The following is a 21,979-nucleotide window of genomic DNA, read 5'->3' on the forward strand; positions in this document are numbered from 1 at the left end:
AAAAAGAACTGGACAGTGGCAGAAAAAGAAAGGAAATCCTAGGAAAAGGCTTTATATTAGACCCAATCTCATGATCTAAGCCCAAATACTTGGTATGGAGTTAGCTATTGAGAAGAAAGGGACAAAAAATATTCTCAAAGGAAGAACAGAGTCAGTGTCCAATCCTTTAGTAAAAATGCCTTTGTCAGACCCTCTCTTTCCACCCCAGGCTAGGTTTTTTCCATTGCATTAAACATTGGTCTTTCTTCCTCTTAAATTAACTTCAAACCTCTTAAGGATATATTTCACAAATATCTTTTTCTTTCTTTACTAGACTTCAGATTTTATAATGCTTTACAGAGGAAATCTTCAAACATTTGTTGTATGAATAGGTAAAAATCAGTGAAAGGAGAATTAAGATTTATGGATAGTCTATCTGAGATGCGGTAACCTTTAAACTCGACTTTAAGTAGGCTGAAGAGTAGAAGTGGCCAATGAGGTAAACTATATATTCATATATAAGATACTCCAACTAGGTTAGGTTTAGACTTCTCACTATCCAATCTAGGAATCTCCTTAATTCCATCCTAAGGAGACCAAAAGCTGAGGCCTCAGGCATTAGAACTCTACTAGGAAATTAAAGGAAAAACATCTCGGTCATTGGAAAATTTAAGGATACGTTCAGGAAGGAAAAAATACTTCACTGCAATCTTCTAACGGAGGGGGAAAAAAGAATTATTATTGGAAGGACTGATGTTGAAGCTGAAACTCCAATGTTTTGGGCACCTGAGGTGAAGTGCTGACTCATTTGAAAAGACCCTGATGTTGGGAAAGATTGAGGGCAGGAGGAGAAGGGGATGACAGAGGATGAGATGGTTGGATGGCATCAGTGACTCAATGACATGGGTTTGGGTGGACTCCGGGAGTTGGTGATGGACAGGGAGGCCCGGTGTGCTGCGGTTCATGGAGTCGCAAAGAGCCGGACACAACTGAAGACTGAACTGAACTGAACTCAACAGCTTTCTATAACTACTCACAAAAATCTCTTCCTTTTGCTAGAATAAAAAATTGGATTAAAAAACAAACTTTGTATTTAGAGCTTTTCAAGAAAAACCCTGCATGTCAAATACACTGCCACATCAAATACTGCAACTGTTAAAGTTAAGCAAGACATGAATCAATTCAGATACATGTATTATAGAGTTACTATGACAGATAAATCCTCACAAAATAAACAGGATCCTTTATTCTGAATACAATTCCAAAACTATAATTGTTCATCTTTCTCAGCTCTTAGCTATGAATGGAAAACTAGACCAAATTTTCCACTAAGCTCTTAAGTATTTATTGCCCTCTGCTGGTCTAAGAAAGCCAACATAAAGTTTATAGAAAAAAATCCTTCTAAACCTATATTGGCTTTAATTAGTTTAATTGTTGACAATTTGGGCTCTTAAAATGCTTCATTAAGATGCTTCAATTGCCAACATCTGCTGGATCATCGAAAAAGTAAGGGAGTTCCAGAAAAACATCTATTTCTGCTTTATTGACTATGCCAAAGCCTTTGACTTGTGTGGATCACAATAAACTGTGGAAAATTTTGAAAGAGATGGGAATACCAGAGCACCTGACCTGCCTCTTGAGAAATTTGTATGCAGGTCAGGAAGCAACAGTTAGAACTGGACATGGAACAAAAGACTGGTTCCAAATAGGAAAAGGAGTACGTCAAGGCTGTATATTGTCACCCTGCTTATTTAACTTCTATGCAGGGTACATCATGAGAAACACTGGGCTGGAAGAAGCACAAGCTGGAATCAAGATTGCCTGGAGAAATATCAATAACCTCAGATATGCAGATGACACCACCCTTATGGCAGAAAGTGAAGAGGAACTAAAAAGCCTCTTGATGAAAATGAAAGAGGAGAGTGAAAAAGTTGGCTTAAAGCTCAACATTCAGAAAACTAAGATCATGGCACCTGGTCCCACCACTTCATGGGAAATAGATGGGGAAACAGTGCAAACAGTGGCTGACTATTTTTGGGGGCTCCAAAATCACTGCAGATGGTGACTGCAGCCATGAAATTAATAGATGATTTCTCCTTGGAAGGAAAGTTATGACCAACCTAGAGAGCATATTCAAAAGCAGAGACATTACTCTGCCAACAAAGGTCTGTGTGGTCAAGGCTATGGTTTTTCCAGTGGTCATGTATGGATGTGAGAGTTGGACTATAAAGAAAGCTGAGCACCGAAGAATTGATGCTTTTGAAGTGTGGTGTTGGAGAAGACTCTTGAGAGTCCCTTGGACTGCAAGGAGATCCAACCAGTCCATCCTGAAGGAGATCAGTCCTGGGTGTTTGTTGGAAGGACTGATGCTAAAGCTGAAACTGCAATACTTTGGCCACCTGATGCAAAGAGCTGACTCATTGGAAAAGAACCTGATGCTCGGAGGGATTGTTGGCAGGAGGTGAAGGGGATGACACAGGGTGAGATGGCTGAATGGCATCACTGACTCAATGGACATGAGTTTGAGTGAACTCTGGGAGTTGGTGATGGACACGGAGGCCTGGCGTGCTGCGATTCATGGTGTTGCAAAGAGTCGGAAACGACTGAGCAACTGAACTGAACTGAAGATGCTTCAGAGTTGTCCTTATAAACATCACTTAGTATAATAAAGTGCTGTGAACTAAAGGTATAGAACATCAAGTACTGACTTCAGGACCTCAAGTTTTGAAAAAGACAAGCAATTACTAGATCTCTCTTTCTCTCTCACACACATATCTGTCAATTTCTAAGGAACATACCTATCTGCCTACCTACCTACCTATCTATATATGAGAGCCAATAAAACAATTTCAGGAGTACAGAGGAAAGGTTATTAAATTATTAGTTAAGTGGCCTTGGGCATATTTGTTTGATGGCAGAAGAACAACTAAATTTAAGGCCCCTTTTGGTGTCACACATAACAAAATGATCTTGGACATCTGATAATATAATTAGGCTTTCATCTTCTAGGGAAAAAATTTGAAGAGTTTGTTTTATATGGTTAAATAAACCAAGAGTTGTTCAAGTTCTAATTTCAATCAAGGAGATAGCAAGCAAAGTTATAAAACCTCTTTCCTTTTCTTGTTTACATTCTTACTCTTGTTTAGACAACATCAGACCTAACGCAGGGCATTAAAAATGCCATGTATGATACTGTCATAGGTACTGAAGTCCTAATAATGGCTTGGGGTCAGTCTTAGGAAACTTCTGTAAATGCCCAGCTAAATTCTGCACTATTTCAAGATTTCTTTTTTATCCATGTATCTTACTTTAGTGGGAACTGGGTAGCTCTAGGGATTGGTTATAGAATTCAAAGTCTTTTTCTGACAGTTATATATGAGAAATAAGTAGGTAGGTTACAAGTATGTAGCTTGCTTAAACAACTGATAATGTCCTCAAGATGATGTAACTCTAACCCTCTTGAGAGTATGCTTGAGAAACTAATTTTTTAAAATGTCATTTATTAGCTTTATATATTCCACTTATAAATATATGTAATATATATAAATATAAAATATATAAGCTTTTTATAGTCCATTTATAAATTATATATTCCACTTATAATTTTCTTAAAGAGAAAAAAATGAGATTAGGAAAAACATCCAGAGATAAAATAGCCTCTGTCCAACATTAATGAGAAGGCTGAGGTGGGTAGGGACTATTTTGAGGGCTTAAAACTAAGCCCCCTAACTTTAACAAATAACCCACATACAGGACAAAAGCTGAACAGAACAGCCTTCTCTATCCCACAAATATTGAAATAATCTTAAGTATATCTGCTGCTGCTGCTGCTGCTAAGTCGCTTCAGTCATGTCCGACTCTGTGCGACCCCATAGACGGCAGGCCACCAGACTCTCCCATCCCTGGGGTTCTCTAGCCAAGAATACTGGAGTGGGTTGCCATTTCCTTCTCCAATGAATGAAAGTGAAAAGTCAAAGTCAAGTCGCTCAGTCATGTCCAACCCTCAGCGACCCCATGGACTGCAGCCTTCCAGGCTCCTCCGTCCATGGGATTTTCCAGGCAGGAGTACTGGAGTGGGTTGCCATTTCCTTCTCCAATGAATGAAAGTGAAAAGTCAAAGTGAAGTCGCTCAGTCGTGTCCGACTCTTAGCGACCCCATGGACTGCAGCCTACCAGGCTCCTCCGTCCATGGGATTTTCCAGGCAAGAGTACTGGAGTGGAAGGGGCATAATTTCGGGAAAGACTTACTATTAAAATTAAGCCACCACATGGAGCAGGATTCTGTTCACTTGTGAAACCACAAGATAAGTACACCTATGAATTAAAACATCACTGGAGCTAATCAAAGACCCCAAAGCCCCTTTATGTCTTCATAAATTCAGTACAAAAACCACAAACAACATTAAATTATCATTAATGAAAAAAACCCATATTATTTTTAGGAAAGAATTTGAATGACTAAGACCCTACCTGGAGAAGTCTTTAATCCAGTCATATTGAACATGTAGATGTTGTCATCTGTGCAGTTAGCAAATAAAGTGGAGCCAGTAGAATCCAAAATCAGACTTGAGTATCCTGGAAAAAGGAATGAGTTAGCAAGGGCTGATGACCGAGTAGATCAGAGGTGAAAATGATCTTTTTAGATCATTTCATTACAAGTATCATCCCTATTCTGATTCCCCCAAATTTCTACAAACCAAAATTATTCTTCTAAGTTTTTGTAACTTCAAAAAGATACTTTCATATACTAGTTTCCTAAGTCAGCTGAGAATAACAGTTGCTGAAAACTAGTTTGATATTTATTTTAAAATTCTGACAAAACTTACATATCCAAAAAAGCCCTACAAAAGAGTCCAACAGAATGAATAAGGCTTACCTAGTTTTCGAGTGCTGCTACCTGGGTACAGGAAAGACTTGGATGCTATGGGTTCCTGTCGATAAGCAGTATAATTCTTACGTAAATCCCATATTTTGATTATGCTAAAAATCAAGGTTAAAAAATAGTTATTTTGTAGTCCTTTTCCAACACCAATCAGTTTCAACTACGTTTGAATGTGAAATGACTTTTAATCTAATTCCTCTGGCACATCAACCAGCTACAGTGAGGATATTTCATTGGGAAATAGATTGAACTATCTCATACTCTTGTCTCCAATGTCTGGCTAACAATTCTAGCAGAACGGAAACAGATGTGTTCTGACCCACAGATGGGTTTCCCTGAGTTTACTTGAAAAGAGCGGAAAAGGAAGATGAAGGTTGAGTGCTGATAGTCATTGTTTCATTGTTTTCAGAAAAAAAAAAACAAAAACCACACACTTCCTAAGCCTTTAACATTCCGCATGTAACCTTTGACATCATTAAGTACAAAACTGTGTCCTTATGGTTGTATCCCTATACATTAATTCTTTAAGAAATGTAGTCTAAACAAACTTTCCTGTGAAATAGAGTATTTTTACATTTCACCTATTGGGATAATTTTCCTAATTTTCAAGATCTACTTTGTAGACAACTTGAAAACACAAGCTTGGTTATAAGAGGGCAGTATTCCTTGGAAAGAAAGCTTTCACAAAGAAAGCCATTTACAAATATAACTAATAATCTTTAGATAATCCTTCATTTGTGCCTGAGAATTTGGTCCACAGAAGAGTTTTAGTGTTTAGAGGACACAACAGAAACCTTAGTTTATTAAGCCATTATATTTTTAAATTAAAATTTTTGAAGGGAGGGATATCTTGGGAGATATAATGGGCAAAAAGAGGGCAAAGAAGAATATTTTAAAAAGAAGGAGCCCCTGTACTCAATGAACTTAAATTTCAACAAAGCAAAAAATCAAGAAGTATCACAAACTTATACGGAAGTATAAAGTTCCCAAAATTCAGACCAATCATGGATGGAAAGTATGTGTAAGTCCTTAGGCCTTAACATCAATCTAGTTAGAGTACTCCCTGAAATGCCAGTTACATGCCCAGAATCAGGTTCTGTCTTTTAGGATACTACTGAACTAGAGAAGACAAAACCCAAAATATAGGCATATCTCATTTCACTGTGCTTTGCAGATATTTCATTTTTTCACAAATTGAAGGTTGTGGTAAGTCTATAGGTACCATTTTTCCAACAGCATCTTCTCATTTCATGTCTCTATGTCACATTTTAGTAGTTCTCCTAATGCTTCCATTTTTCATCATTATTATTTTTGCTATAGTGATCTGTGATGTTACCATTTTAATTGTTTTGGCATTTCCCAGCAATAAAATATTTTTAAATTAAGGTCTGTACATTGACATTTTTAGACACAATGCTATCTTACACACAACAGACTACAGTAAAATATAAACATATCTTTTAAATATAATGGGAAACCATTGATTAAATTATGCAGCTCACACAAGCAAGTTACCATCAAGCTTCTCTGTAACAGCAGCAGCAACAAGTGCCAATGCTGCTCCTAAGTGCTAGACAATGTGCTAACTGTGACAATTATCTCATTTAATTATTTGAGCAAGAGCTCTAATAACTAGATATTTTTCAGTGTGATCTAGAGTTCTTCTCAGCTGGGTACTATGTTGAAATTTAAAAGCACGCACATTAAATTACAATGGGATTAGGTGACTTCTCTATCACAGTTCATGAAAGAAAGCTCATCAAAAGAACCAATAAATAAAGACTCTTCTTACCCATCCACGGCTCCTGCTGAGACTAATGTGTTCTCATCCTGAAAGAGGACCACAGTAACACTCTGCTGGAAATCCTAATAGCACAAGGAAGAAAAAAAAGAAGGAAATCCTATTTGGGGTATAACAATCTTCACTATTAAGAGACCAAGGCGCTAAAATGATGCCTTTATCCCCTAAACTGAACTAGACTAAATCTTTCCCCTGCAGTATCAGTCAAACATATACTGTAGACCAAGAAGTAATTTTAGCAAGAAAATGACCTAAACATCAATTTATATCATACTATGAACATTTTGACTTGCATTCAAGAAAAAAACTGGTGATTAACACAGTATTTTAGTACCTAAGTCTACTTGCTATACTAAAAATCATTCCTACCGTGTATCCTTAGGAAACTCATTTAACTTGCGCATGTTTCATCTGCAAAATGTTGATATCTTTCCAGATTATCATATAGGAGTGTCTTAAGAATTACAGATAAAAGATGGTTACGTGCTCTGAAAAATCTAAAGGAGCAAGTGGAATTTTACCTCCTAATCGATGCTAAGTTTTCTTGGCCCCAGAATCTGATGAAATGTCTGAAAAGTTACTCATTTTAACTTTATCTGGCCTCCAAAGACTACATACTAACCCTGTCAGTTTCCATTCATGCCAATGTAATTTAAGTCCTAATGTTTTAGCAACCACACATCCCCAAAATATTAACTTAGACCCTACAGAACAGGAATACTAGAAAAATAAATTAAGAAACACTGATAATTTCTTTCTTTTTTTTTTAAGAAAAAAGCTATATTGTGGGCACTGTTTGAACTTTGACTGTAAAATGCTAAAGAGGTGCTTATATTTTTCCTAATGTTTCTCAAAATATTTTGAAATCTTTTGCCAAGTATGTTAAAAAAAAAAGAACATAAAAAAACTCACATCTGTTCTGCAGTTAGTATTATGAAAACAACAACAGGGATTCCTTTGCCCTACAGAATATGGCACCATGGCACTTAATATGCTTTTTAAACCACACATCTCCCTCTCCTAATGAGTTTAGATGATGTGCATGCATGGAGGTCTCTAGGTATGAGTTTCAGGAAACTGAATTTTTAACATATTTCCCAAGTGACTCCGTTGCACCCTAGAGTTTGAGAATTACTACTCTAAGTACTGAATGAGTATTAAACAATAAACCACTGATATCAAGAAGAAATAAAGACTCTCATTCACTAACTGAATCACTCTCATTTTATGCCCAACAAATTCCCCAAATGAGACTCAATGATGCTGTCAAGATCTGCACACATGTACACAGCTATAAAACCTTACCACAGAAGGAGCAAGCCCTTTGGAATTCTGTTTCTTCTTAGGTTTTGAAGGGGTTTGCTTGTCTAAGGTATTATGAGCTCCACTGATTTGGTTCACTTGCCTGTAAAATCCATCTGAAAAATATTTTTTTCAGAACATAATTGGTTTAGGTTTCAGAAATTTATTCCCATGCTGAATGTAACATTTATATATAAGATCCCATAATTATACTGTTTTAAATTAGTAAAATTAGAAGCCAGCAGGGTCACTGTACCATCATCTCTTGTGTGAGATTATAATATATAGAAAGGAAATAAACACATGGATATTTATAGCAGCTTTATTCTTAATTGCCCAAATCTGGAAGCAACCAAGATGTCCTTCAGTAGGCGAATGTATGAATAAAAGTGTGGTATAAGTAGACAGGTGAGAGAAGGCAATCTGAAAGGCTATATATACTCTAGGGTTCCAATAATATGACATTCTGATAAAGGCAACACCATGGAGATAGTGTAAAAGATCAGTGATAGGCAGAGTTTAGGAGGGAGGGTATGATGACTAGGTGGAGCACAAAGGATTTTTAGGGCAGAGAAACTACTCCGTAAGATACTGTAATGGCACACACATGCCAGTTACACATCTGTCAAAACCAAGAGCATGTGTAATGCCAACAGTGAACCATAATGTTAGGTAAATAAGATGGACACTGGGTGATAATGGTGTATCAGTGGGTTCACCAGCTGTACCAAATGTCCAGCTCTGGGGCAGGATGTTGACTGGGGGAGAGACTGTGAGGACAGCAGGTATAGCCATACAGAGAACTCTGTACATTCTGCTCAGTTTTGCTATGTATCTAAAGCTGCTCTAAAAAACAGTCTATTACAAATAATTTTTTTTTAATGATGTAAGCAGGGAGACGATCATTTGTTGTTGCTCATTTGCTAAGTCATATCTGACTCTTTTTGCGACTCCATGTACTCTAGCCCATCAGGCTTCTCTGTCCATGGGCTTTCCCAGACAAAATACTGGAGTGGGTTGCCGTTTCTTTTTCTGATATGATCATTGCTTTCTGCTTAATGGCATTAGGGGGCAATGTGAGTATAATTAAATTTAATTTAATCCAATTCTTTAAAGTCCTCAAACTTTTAAAATTAAAATGAAAGATCATGTACTAATAATTGCAATCCCATTAATAATTTAGATAAATGGCATTATAGTTCATAAGGTAAATATGGAGGGTAATACTTGAAGAAATCACTAAGAACCTGAGAACCAGAGAAGAATTAGGGATTATGAACCTGTGCCCCCTGGTGGTAAACAAGTGAAATCATCAATTCTTTCAAAATTATGGAGCAATACCACACTTGTCAGAATTGAAATGGAACTAGATTACCTTTTTTGTTGCACCTGGTATCCCAGACCATAATGTTGCCATCTCTACCCCCTGTACAGAAGACAGCTGTAGACATATAAATAGTTTATCAAGAAGTTAACAAAACCAGTTAATGACACATATATTTCAATTTATTAATAAAGTTTCAAGGGTATCTAATATATGCTAGGTACTGTAATTGGCACTGGAGACTAAAATGATAAAATATACATTTTATCATACACAAACAAGAGAAAACAATAAGCTCAACACAAATAAGAGAAAACAAAGCTGTAAAGGGAAAGTATTAGAACTCAAAATGCTTACATTGAACAAAAACTTGATAGAACAAACCTCTAAGTTTTCCTAAAGCCACATGAAATACTATATTATATACTAAAGTTGTAGTAAGAATAATGATAAATAAGCAATAACCAAAATATACTGAGTCCTTACTAAGTTCTAGACACTATCCTTTTTTATAGATGACCTTTTTTAAAGAACACCTCAGTGAGAATTATTATCCCCATTTTATAGATGAGCAAATTAAAGCATAGGGAGGATAAGTAACTTGCAAAGATTATTTTTGGCAGTATGTACCTGCAGCCCATACTCTGAATTTCCAAGCTATATTCTCAGTATAAAATTATAAACTAGATCAATATAAAATTTGTGAAAGGAGTTGCCTCTGGGGATGGAAGAAGGGCAGTGACATTGGAGGAAGAAACACAAGAGGAACTCCAATTTACCTGTCACATGTATAGAACAGTCTTATGGACTCTGTGGGAGAGGGAGAGGATGGGAAGATTTGGGAGAATGACATTGAAACATGTAAAATATCATGTAAGAAACGAGTTGCCAGTCCAGGTTCGATGCACGATACTGGATGCTTAGGGCTAGTGCACTGGGACGACCCAGAGGGATGGTATGGGGAGGGAGGAGGGAGGAGGGTTCAGGATGGGGAACACATGTATACCTGTGGCAGATTCATTTTGATATTTGGCAAAACTAATACAATTATGTAAAGTTTAAAAATAAAATAAAATTAAAAAAAATTATAATAAAAATAAAAAAAATTAAACCAAAAAAATTATGCTTCCTGTATGAGTGAGCACTTACCAAATTAATCCACATGCATTAACTTGCAGCCACTGTAGACAGATTAATTTGGTAAGTGCTCAGGTCAAAATACAAAAACTACTTGAGGGCCCTACAGACACTGAACAAAAATGCAACTTTTGAAGGAAGTCAACTGCTGAAGCAAGTGACTGGCCTAGGCTAAGGTACTGGTTTTTTGTGGTTTTACCTTGAGGGCAGCCAGAGTTGTACCATCAGGACCAAGAAGCTAAAGTACCAGTACAAAGACCACCTTTTGAGCTGGAGGAATTAGGAAAAGGAGAGTGGGGCAACGCGAGGTGTAAGAAGCAGGGAACCCTGGAGAGGGGAGAGAGTGGGAAACCCTAATACTGTGTTTATACTTAGTGCAAGTCTCTGGCTGACTCCTGAACCGTGTATGTATGAGCAGTAAGAACTGAACTGAGATCTGATCTTCTGAACTAACTGCTTTCCTAGAGGTCTGACCATGCAGTTTGAAAGCAATCAATCAATCCAGTCGCTCAGTTGTGTCTGACTCTGCGACCCCATGAACCGTAGCATGCCAGGCCTCCCTGTCCATCACCAACTCCTGGAGTCCACCAAACCCATGTCCATCGAGTCAGTGATGCCATCCAACCATCTCATCCCCTGTTGTCCCCTTCTCCTCCTGCCCTCAATCTTTCCCAGCATCAGGGTCTTTTCAAATGAGTCTGCTCTTTGCATCAGGTGGCCAAAGTATTAGAGTTTCAGCTTCAACATCAGTCCTTCCAACAAACACCCAGGACTGATCTCCTTTAGGATGGACTGGTTGGATTTCCTTGCTGTCCAAGGGACTCTCAAGAGTCTTCTCCAACACCACACTTCAAAAGCATCAATTCTTCAGTGCTCAGCTTTCTTCACAGTCCAACTCTCACATCCATACATGACCACTGGAAAAACCATAGCCTTGACTAGATGAACCTTTGTTGGCAAAGGAATGTCTCTGCTTTTGAATATGGTATCTAGGTTGGTCATAACTTTCTTTCCAAGGAGTAAGCATCTTAATTTCGTGGCTACAATCACCATCTGTAGTAATTTTGGAGCCCCCAAAAATAAAGTCAGCCATTGTTTCCCCATCCATTTGCCATGAAGTGATGGGACTGGATGCCATGATCTTAGTTTTCTGAATGCTAAGTTTTAAGCCAACTTTTTCACTCTCCTCTTTCACTTTAAGAAGCTCTTTAGTTCCTCTTCACTTTCTGCCATAAGGGTAGTGTCATCTGCATATCTGAGGTTATTGATATTTCTCCCAGCAATCTTGATTCCAGCTTGTGCTTCTTCCAGCCCAGTGTTTCTCATGATGTACTCTGCATAGAAGTTAAATAAGTAGGGTGACAAAATACAGCCTTGACGTACTCCTTTTCCTATTTGGAACCAGTCTGTTGTTCCATGTCCAGTTCTAACTGTTGCTTCCTGACCTGCATATAGGTTTCTCAAGAGGCGGGTCAGGTGGTCTGGTATTCCATCTCTTTCAGAATTTTCAGTTTATTGTGATCCACACAGTCAAAGGCTTTGGCATAGACAATAAAGCAGAAATAGGTGTTTTTCTGGAACTCTTGTTTTTTCGATGATCCAGTGGATGTTGGCAATTTGATCTCTGGTTTTTCTTGCTTTTCTAAAACCGGCTTGCACGTCTGGAAGTTCTGTAGAATTTTAAGCATCACTTTACTAGCATGTGAGATGAGTGCAATTGTGCACCAACTCTTTTCTGAGCAACATAATAGAATCCAGAGTCCAACATACCATTCCCAACGCACAGGGTACAATCTTAAATTATTTACCATATAAAGAGCCAGGAAAATGAGTCATTCTCAAGAGAAAAGAAATCAACAGAGGTCAACCTCAAAACGACCCAGATACTGATTTATCAGGTCCGGTTGTAAAACAGATATAACTATGTCAAGTGAAATAAAGAGACAATCAATGAAAAAGATGAGAAATCTCAGCAGAGAAACAAACAGAACTTACCAAAAACAAATACAGATTTTAGAACCACCACCCACAACTTCTGAAATGATAAAATTCACTGGATGGGCCTAAGAGCAGAATGGAGGGAACAGAGGAAAAAGTCTATGAACTTGAAGACAAATCAACAGAAACCATTCCATCTGAGGAAGAGTGAAAACTAAGACTGAACATTATGCTAAGTAAAAGAAGCCAACAACGTATTATATGGTTCCATTTACATGAAGGCATAATAGGCAAATCTATAGAGACAGAAAGAGAGACAGAAAGAAAGTAGGCTGTGTAAGGCTGGGGAAGACAGAAAGTACTGTTAATGGCTCTGTTGGCTCTGTTTTCTTTTTGGGCTGTTGAAATTGTTCTAAACTTGGACTGTGGTGATGACTGAACTCTATTAAAAAAAATTAAAAATCACTGAAACATACACATTAAATGGGTGAATTTTATGGTGTGTTAATTATATCTCATTTAAGAAAATGGAAAAAGATGAATAAAGCTTCAAGGATTCATGGGACAATTTCAAAAAGTCTAGTACATGAGTAATTGTGGAGTTCTAGGAGAAAAAACAGGGCAGAAAAAATATTTCAAAAAATAATGGCAGAAACCTTCCAAGATTGGGGTAAATCATGAGTTCAGTTTCAGATATGCTGAACTTGAAGTCCTAGCAGAAAAGTCAAAGTTGGAAATATAATCTGGTTCAATGTAAGTAGAGCAAAAAACAAAATTGGACTAGATGAGACCGTCCAGGGAGAAGGTACAGACTGAAAGGAAAACATGGGCAAATACCAAATTTTGGGCCATGCCAACATTTCAAGTTAGGTAAAGAAGCAAGAGTTCACAAAAGTACTTAGGGGATACACAGAAATACTGAGAACCAGAGGCAGTGATATCATAGGTTCCAAGGAAGAAAAAAATTCTCATGAGGTTTAAAATAAAAGGCCAAATGCACCAAATGTTGACCAAGTAGAAAGCAGGCTGATTTCAGGAAGAGAGCTGGGAATGGAAAACAGAACCAAACTGAACTAAATTGAGATGAGGACATTTAACCTAATTTTGATTACTCTTAAGAAACTTAGAAGAGACAAGGAAATAAGAAAGGGTGATAAGACAGGGTGATAAGATGTTCTTTTAGGGACAGGCCACAGATATGCTTGCATTTTTCCTAGGAAGAGCCAAGAAAAGGAAAACTGTGGAGACGTAAGTGATGGCATAAGGTCTTGGGGGAGGATCAAGAATGCTTCTCAACATTAGCAGCACGCTGGAATCCCTTGAGGAATTTTAACAAAACAGATGCCTGGCCCAGCTCCAAGAGAGTCACACTTAATTGGTATTTTAAAAAAGCTCCCTAATGTGTGTAACTGAGTCACATTGTTATACAGCAGAAATTAACACAACATTGTAAACTTCAATAAAAAAAAACCAAAAACCTTTCCAGGTGACCAGTGAGTCAGGATTGAGACCCCAGTACCCTAGAAGAAAGACTGGTCTTGAATTGGAGAATGAAGAATGAGAAAGAAGGTACAAATTCAAAGATAATGTACGAGGGGTAATAGAAATATATTTGTAATTACTTTTAATTACCCACTAGTAGTTCCAGCAACCCTTGGACCACAGAAAAACACATCTGGGAGTAACTGACAATTAGAAATGAAAATATTTTCTGGGTTTTAAGGTGGTAGATATTTAGGAAAGGCAAATTACACTAGTATTAATATAACTATGTCCTAACAGGGTTATTTGTATCCTGCTCATGTAGGGCTGAAAGAACTTGATCATGATCTTTTCTACCACATTGACTACAACCGCTCAAAAACCAAGAAAATAGACCAAGCATTTATATGCTCCTCAGTTTTGCTTTTTTCATTTGTTGCTGTTGTTTTGTGCATGCATATTACACCTCATTTTTATGCTCATAAGGAGATCAAACCATTCAATCCTAAAGGATATCAACATTGAATATTCAGCGGAAGGACCGATGCTGAAAGTAATACTTTGGCCACCTGATGTGAAGAGCCAACTCATTGGAAAAAACCCTGATGTTGGGAAAGATTGAGGGCAAGAGAAGGGGGCGACAGGGGATGAGATGGTTGGATGGAATCACTGACTCAATGCACATGAGTTTGAGCAAACTCCAGAAGACAGAAGCTTGGCATGCTGCAGTCCATGGGGTCGCAAAGAGTCAGACATGACTGAGCGACTGAACAACAACAAAAATGGTTTTGTAAGTTAAAGAGGATATTTATCTCACTAAATGAACATTCAGGGAGATAAAAATGACTTTGCCTAAGAATTTAGAGGCAGAAATCACAATAAAACATGAGGTCTTCTATGTATGGTGGTAAAAGTATGCCCTGCACAAGAACACTTGGCTAAGGAGAAGGGGTTAAAATCTGTGTTTTAGCAATCAAACTAGATGGCCCTGGGGGCAGTGTCCCACCAGACTAATTCATACTGGGGCAACTGTGGACTACTGGGAGCCAGGATAAGGTTTGTGCTTTCTCTATGCACAGAGTTTTCAAAATTAAGCAAAGGGACTGAATGATAATGGCGTTTTCCTTCTCTGTTTGTTTGTAACTAAGATTACAGCATCTGGTTCCATCACTTCATGGCAAATAGATGGGGAAATAGTGGAAGACTTTATTTTGGGGGGCTCCAAAATCACTGCAGATGGTGACTGCAGCCAGAAATTAAAAGACGCTTACTCCTTGGAAGGAAAGTTATGACCAATCTGCTGCTGCTGCTGCTAAGTCGTTTTAGTCGTGTCCGACTCTGTGTGACCCCATAGATGGCAGCCCACCAGGCTCCCCCATCCCTGGGATTCTCCAGGCAAGAATACTGAAGTGGGTTGCCATTTCCTCCTCCAACGCATGAAAGTGAAAAGTGAAAGTGAAGTCGCTCAGTCATGTCTGACTCTTAGCGACCCCATGGACTGTAGCCCACCAGGCTCCTCCATCCATGAGATTTTCCAGGCGAGAGTATGGGAATGGGGTGCCATGACCAACCTAGACAGCATATTAAAAAGTAGAGACATTACTTTGACAACAAAGGCCCATCTAGTCAAGGCTATGGTTTTTCCAGTGGTCATGTATGGATGTGAGAGTTGGACTGTGAAGAAAGCTGAGCGCCGAAGAATTGATGCTTTTGAACTGTGGTGCTGGAGAAGACTCTTGAGAGTCCCTTGGACTGCAAGGAGATCCAACCAGTCCATCCTAAAGGAGACCAGTCCTGGGTGTTCACTGGAAGGACTGATGTTGAAGCTGAAACTCCAATTCTTTGGGCACCTGATGCAAAGAGCTGACTCATTGGAAAAGACCCTGGTGCTGGGAAAGACTGAGGGCAAGAGAAGGGGGCGACAAGGGATGAGATGGTTGGATGGCATCACCGACTCAATGGACATGGGTTTGGGTAGACTCTGGGAGTTGGTGATGGACAGGGAGACCTGGCGTGCTGCGGTTCACGGGGTCACAAAGAGTTGGACATGACTGAGAGACTGAACTGAACTGAAACAAATTTACCTTAGGAATTAATATATTTTCATGACCTTAAATTATTTTCATAAACTCAGAATGACCTCTGACACAAGTGAAGTAAACTAGAACATAAGCATATATAACTGTACAAAATAGATGTGCTAGGGAAAAGTTAGGCAGATATAAAAACTGTGTCATATATTTCCCCTCATGGTTCCAGTCTCAATAGCAACTGATTTTTTTTTTTTAAAGTTCAAACCAGTTTCACAACTTGGTTTAGTACTCCTGAGTGCTCAGGTGAATAAAGGAAAATATTCCTTTAAAAAACAGAGTATTTTTTAATGATAAAGGAGACTATAATGTTTATTTCTATTATTATGAGACTGAAGTCAGATGGATCAGCCACTTCTTTGAGGTGAAAGTTTGTTGTCTCACTCTCATTTAGTGAGAAACAAATGGAAAAACAAACAAACAAACAAAACAGAAATTAAGAGCTAATTCAGAGACCCCTGCTAAGTTTTTCCCTAACTACTATAGTACTATTCTGTATTACAGCGCTCCTTAAACCTTCCTTCCCCACTATAGTAAATAAATGTAGAAAGATTAATTTTGAGTAATAGCTGAAAACAGAAGTATCATGGCTATTTGCAAATTTTTATCTCATCTGTAAGATTATAGAAAGAAATTATCTGAAGATGCTTGACTTTTAGGGACAAGTTAGAGGCAACATCCATTAGAACAGGACTAAAATCCAACTTGATTTCATTGAGGTTTCCAGGTCATCTTAAGAATCTCCATCATCTATGTAGGGAAAGGTGCAAACCTGATAAGTACAAACAACTGCAGCTTATTACTTCACCATGAAGGAGGTTAAGGACATGAAAGAGGATAAGCACATACTTACCTTTCTCAAACTTAGAAAAGGCAACTGACTTGAGGCTACACTGATGACCTTTGCAAGTTCCAATCAGCTCACCAGCATTTACATCCCAAAATTTGGCTGTCTGATCACCTGCTGCTGTAACCTTTCAAAAATAAGGTATCATGGTTTAATAAAACAACCCTTCACCAGTATTTACCCAGATTCCCCACAAAATGAAAGTCACTTACAAGCTTAAATTCACCAGGGACCCAGGCCAGGTCAAAAACAGCATTCCAGTGAGCCATCCATTCTAAACGAAGAAAATGGTGAATGTGAAATGTCTAACTATGTTCTGTGGTAGCCATACCAACAATTTAAATGGCTTGAAAACTGTAGTAAAAAGATCAGTGGTCAATACAGTAAGGTCCATGGGCCAAAGAGAATTTGTGGATTCACACACATTATGCATTCCCTTCACTACCTCATAAAACTACCATTTGATATCAAATTGCTTTCCATGAGGGGATATATTCTCTAAAACAGAGTATTTGTGAAACATTCTAAAAAATCTTCATCATGCTGTCTGAAAGGAGTCTAAAGTACTTTAGTTGGACATTCAAAGTTCTGCTCACGTTGGCCGTTTCTCTCATTGTTCTCTATGTACCTTATTCCAATCAAACTGCATTTCTCCCTCTATCCACACTACTTCTGACGCTTTCCTATCTTGAGGCCTTTGCGAATGCTTTTCCCTCTACTTGGAGTGTCCAATTCCACCTCCACCGGTCTAAAATACCACAGTCCACCTTAAACGTCCCATCCTTCATGAAAAATTTCCCTCACCTTCTTTACTAGATGAGAGCTTTCTGAAACCCCTACAGTGTTTTCTTTGTATTTCATCTACATCATCTAAAGCCTTTTTTCTTCTTTTCCCAACACCTGAATTTGCTGTTGTTGCTGTTCAGTTACTAAGTCATATCTGACCCTGCGATCCCACAGACTGTAGCATGCCAGGCTCCTCTGTTTTCCACTATTTCCCGGAGTTCCCATGCTCAAATTCATGTCCATTCACTCACTGATGCTATCTAACCACTTCATCCTCTGCCACCCTCTTCTCCTCTTGTTCTCAATCTTTCCTAGCATCAGGGTCTTTTCCAATGAGTTGGCTCTTCGCATCAGGTGGCCAAAGGCTTGAAGTTTCAGTTTCAGCAACAGGCCTTCCAATGAATATTCAGAGTTGATTTTCTTTAGGATTGACTGGTTTCATCTCCCTGCAGTCCAAGGTACTCTCAAGAGTCTTCTTCAGCACCACAATCTGAAAGCATCAGTTCTTTGGCTCAGCTTTCTTTATGGTTCAACTCTCACATCCATACATGACTACTGGTAAAACCATAGCTTTGATTATATGGACCTTTGTCAGCAAAGTGATGTCTCTGCTTTTTAATATGCTGTCTAGGTTGGTCACAGCTTTCCTTCCAAGGAACAAGCATCTTTTAATTTCATGGCTGCAGTCACTGTCCGCAGTGATTCTAGAATCCAAGGAAAGAAAATCTATCACTCCTTCCACTTTTTCTATTTGCCATGAAGTGGTAGGATTGGATGCCACAATCTTAGTTTTTAGAATATTGAGTTTTAAGCCAGCTTTGTCACTCTCCTCTTTCACCCTTATCAAGAGGCTCTTTAGTTCCTCTTCACTTTCTGCCATCAGAGTGGTATCATCTGCATCTCTGAGGTTGTTGCTATTCTCCTGGCAATCTTGATTGCAGCTTGTGATTTATCTAGCATGGCATTTCACATGATGCACTCCACATATAAGTAAAATAAGCAGGGTAACAATATACAGCCTTGTCATACTCCTGCCCCAATTTTGAATCAGTCAGGTCTTACCTCCTTGTCTGGTAACTGGTCTAGTACTCCTATCGCTTAGAATTTTCCAGTTTGTTGTGATCCACAGGTCAAAAGCTTTAACATAGTCAATGAAGCAGAAGTAGATGTTTTACTGGAACTTCCTTGCTTTTTCCATAATCCAACCAATGTTGGCAATTTGATCTCTGGTTCCTCTGACTTTTCTGAACATAGCCAGTACCTCTGTAAGTTTTCAGTTCATGTACTGCTGAAGCCTACCTGGAAGGATTTTGAGCATAACCTTGCTAGCATGTAAAATGAGCACAGTTGTATGGTAATTTGAACATTCTTTAGCACTGACCTTCTTAGCAATTGAAATGGAAAATGACCTTTTCCAGTCCTGTGGCTACTGCTGAGTTTTCCAAATTTGCTGACACACTGAGTGTAGCACTTTAACAGCATCATCTTTTAGGATTTGAAATAGCTCAGCTGGAATTCTGTCACCTACACCAGCTTTATTCACAGTGATGCTTCCTAAGGTCCACTTGACTTCACACTCCAGAAGTCCAGCTCCAGGTGAGGGACCACACCACTGTGATTATCTGGGTTATTAAGACCTTTTTGTATTCAGTTCAGTCACTCAGTCGTGTCCAACTCCTTGCGACTCCATGAACCGCAGCACGCCAGGCCTCCCTGCCCATCACCAACTCCTGGAGTTCACCCAAACCCATGTCCATCGAGTCGGTGATGCCATCCAGCCATCTCATCCTCTGTCGTCCCCTTCTCCTCCTGCCCTCAATCTTTCCCAGGATCAGGGTCTTTTCCAATGAGTCAGCTCTTTGCATCAGGTGGCCAAAGTACTGGAGTTTCAGCTTTAACATCAGTCCCTCCAATGAATATTCAGGACTGATCTCCTTTAGGATGCACTGGTTGGATCTCCTTGCAGTCCAAGGGACTCTCAAGAGTCTTCTCCAGCACCACAGTTCAAAAGCATCAATTCTTCGGTGCTCAGCTTTCTTCACAGTCCAACTCTCACATCCATACATGACCACTGGAAAAACCATAGCCTTAACTAGACGGACCTTTATTGGCAAAGTAATGTCTCTGCCTTTTAATATGCTGTCTAGGTTGGTCATAACTTTCCTTCCAAGGAGTGTCTTTTAATTTCATGGCTGCAATCACCATGTGCAGTGATTTTGTATAGTTCTGTGCATTCCTGCCACTTCTTAATTTCTTCTGCTTCCATTTGGTCCTCACCATGTCTGTCCTTTATCATGTCCATCCTTGCATGAGATGTTCTCTTGATATCTCCAATTTTCTTGAAGAGATCTCTAGTCTTTCCCAAGTTCAGTTCAGTTCAGTTGCTCAGTCGTGTCCGACTCTTTGCGACCCCATGAATTCCAGCACGCCAGGCCTCCCTGTCCATCACCAACTCCCGAAGTTCACTCAAATTCACGTCCATCGAGTCAGTGATCCCATCCAACCATCTCATCCTCTGTCATCCCCTTCTCCTCCTGCCCCCAATCCCTCCCAGCATCAATCTTTTCCAATGAGTCATCTCTTCGCATGAGGTGGTCAAAGTACTGGAGTTTCAGCTTTAGCATCATTCCTTCCAAAGAACACCCAGGACTGATCTCCTTCAGAATGGACTGGTTGGATCTCCTTGCAGTCTAAGGGACTCTCAAGAGTCTTCTCCAACACCACAGTTAAAAGCATCAATTCTTCGGCGCTCAGCCTTCTTCACAGTCCAACTCTCACATCCATACATGACCACTGGAAAAACCATAGCCTTGACTAGATGGACCTTTGTTGGCAAAGTAATGTCTCTGCTTTTCAATATGCTATCTAGGTTGGTCATAACTTTCCTTCCAAAGAGTAAGCGTCTTTTAATTTCATGGCTGCAGTCACCATCTGCAGTGATTTTGGAGCCCCCAAAAATAAAGCCTGACACTGTTTCCACTGTTTCCCCATCTATTTCCCATGAAGTGATGGGACTGGATTCCATGATCTTAGTTTTCCGAATACTGAGCTTTAAGCCAACTTTTCCACTCTCCTCTTTCACTTTCATCAAGAGACTTTTTAGTTCCTCTTCACTTTCTGCCATAAGGGTGGTGTCATCTCTTTAAGGTCATCAGAACTTTGCCTTATGCATAAAAGACACTTGTTCAATATAAGTATTTTGAAGCAATGTTTCCCCACATTAAGCATAAAAAAACTTAACTTTTTAAAAGAAAAATTGTTTTTAATCCTAAAATGTACTTTTCTTAACTCCCAGTAAAGATTTTGCTGTAGTTATTGACAGAAAGGCAGCCCACCATTTACTTTCAGGTCTGATCCCTAAACAAACTTAATCAGAAGTGAGTATCACTGAGAATTTATTCAAATAGTAATTTCCTTGTGGTGGTGGGTTAGTCGCTAAGTCGTGTTTGACTCTTGCGACCCCTTGGACTGTAGCCTGCCAGGCTCCTCTGTCCATGGGATTCTCCAGGCAAGAATACTGGAGTGGGTTCCCATTTCCTTCTCCAGGGGATCTTCCCAACCAGGAATTGAACCCAGGTCTCCTGCATTTCAGGCAAATTCTTTACCAACTGAGCTATGCCAGAAGCCTAGTTTCCTTGAGGCTTTATGAATTAAAAATATTAAAACAAATATTTTAAATCTTGACTTACCTTTGATGCACTTCTTTCTACTGGTTTGTGATTCTGTGTTATATAACCTAACAAAGCCTTCTTCATTGGCAACTGCTAGTATATGCTCCATACTGGGAGCTACGTAAGAAATAAAGAATAAAATAAAGAGTAAGAATAAATGTTAAAGCCAAGTTTAAAGCTATATATATAAACAACATAATATCGATTAATTGAAAAATACAAGGTAAACACAAAGAACCTATTTGGAAAGAGGCAAGACAATTCTGCCCATATAGCATCTGGTATAGTAGAGGTTTTTCTGAGTTAAAGATGGCTTAAAATTTGCCATAATATCTAATTTAGTAAGTGACTAAAAAATACTAATCTTCAGATAATCTCTTATTTAAAGGGGAGCTGAGTCAAGAATGATACCTGAACAAAACAAGAGTGGTACTGGCCAATGGCAAAAAAAAAAAAAAAAAAAAGAGGGGGCACACATGACATAGGCCTCCAGCAGGCTAACCCTATTAAATTAATATCCTTTTTCCTCAACTTTTTACTTTTCCTCTCTTAAACTTTTAGCAGCAGGGACAAGCACTTCTACTTCTGTGAATATGTTCCCAATGCACTGCAGAAGAGATAGATTCAATGAGATCAACATGATGGCTGAACTTTTGTAACCCTTTCCTGATATCAGATAAAAACAAACAAACTAAAAATGATGCTCTAAGAATCTTATGCTTTAGCAGAAATATATAATT

The 21,979-nt window shown here is 38.8% G+C and overlaps 1 protein-coding gene across 1 annotated transcript in view; it reads right to left on the reverse strand.

Annotated features, from left to right (window-relative positions):
- Window positions 1–21,979, reverse strand: part of DTL (denticleless E3 ubiquitin protein ligase homolog) — a 50,475-nt gene that overhangs the window by 22,172 nt on the left and 6,324 nt on the right. Inside the window, exons 3-10 of the mRNA XM_019976916.2 lie at window positions 21,258–21,356; window positions 16,995–17,056; window positions 16,789–16,909; window positions 9,340–9,405; window positions 7,968–8,080; window positions 6,654–6,727; window positions 4,856–4,959; window positions 4,450–4,554 (exon numbers count right to left, since the gene is read on the reverse strand). Coding sequence (XP_019832475.2) covers window positions 4,450–4,554; window positions 4,856–4,959; window positions 6,654–6,727; window positions 7,968–8,080; window positions 9,340–9,405; window positions 16,789–16,909; window positions 16,995–17,056; window positions 21,258–21,356 — 744 coding nt within the window. The remainder of the gene's footprint in view (window positions 1–4,449; window positions 4,555–4,855; window positions 4,960–6,653; window positions 6,728–7,967; window positions 8,081–9,339; window positions 9,406–16,788; window positions 16,910–16,994; window positions 17,057–21,257; window positions 21,357–21,979) is intronic.

The sequence above is a fragment of the Bos indicus genome, chromosome 16 (assembly GCF_029378745.1).
Source record: "Bos indicus isolate NIAB-ARS_2022 breed Sahiwal x Tharparkar chromosome 16, NIAB-ARS_B.indTharparkar_mat_pri_1.0, whole genome shotgun sequence".
NCBI lineage: Eukaryota > Metazoa > Chordata > Mammalia > Artiodactyla > Bovidae > Bos > Bos indicus.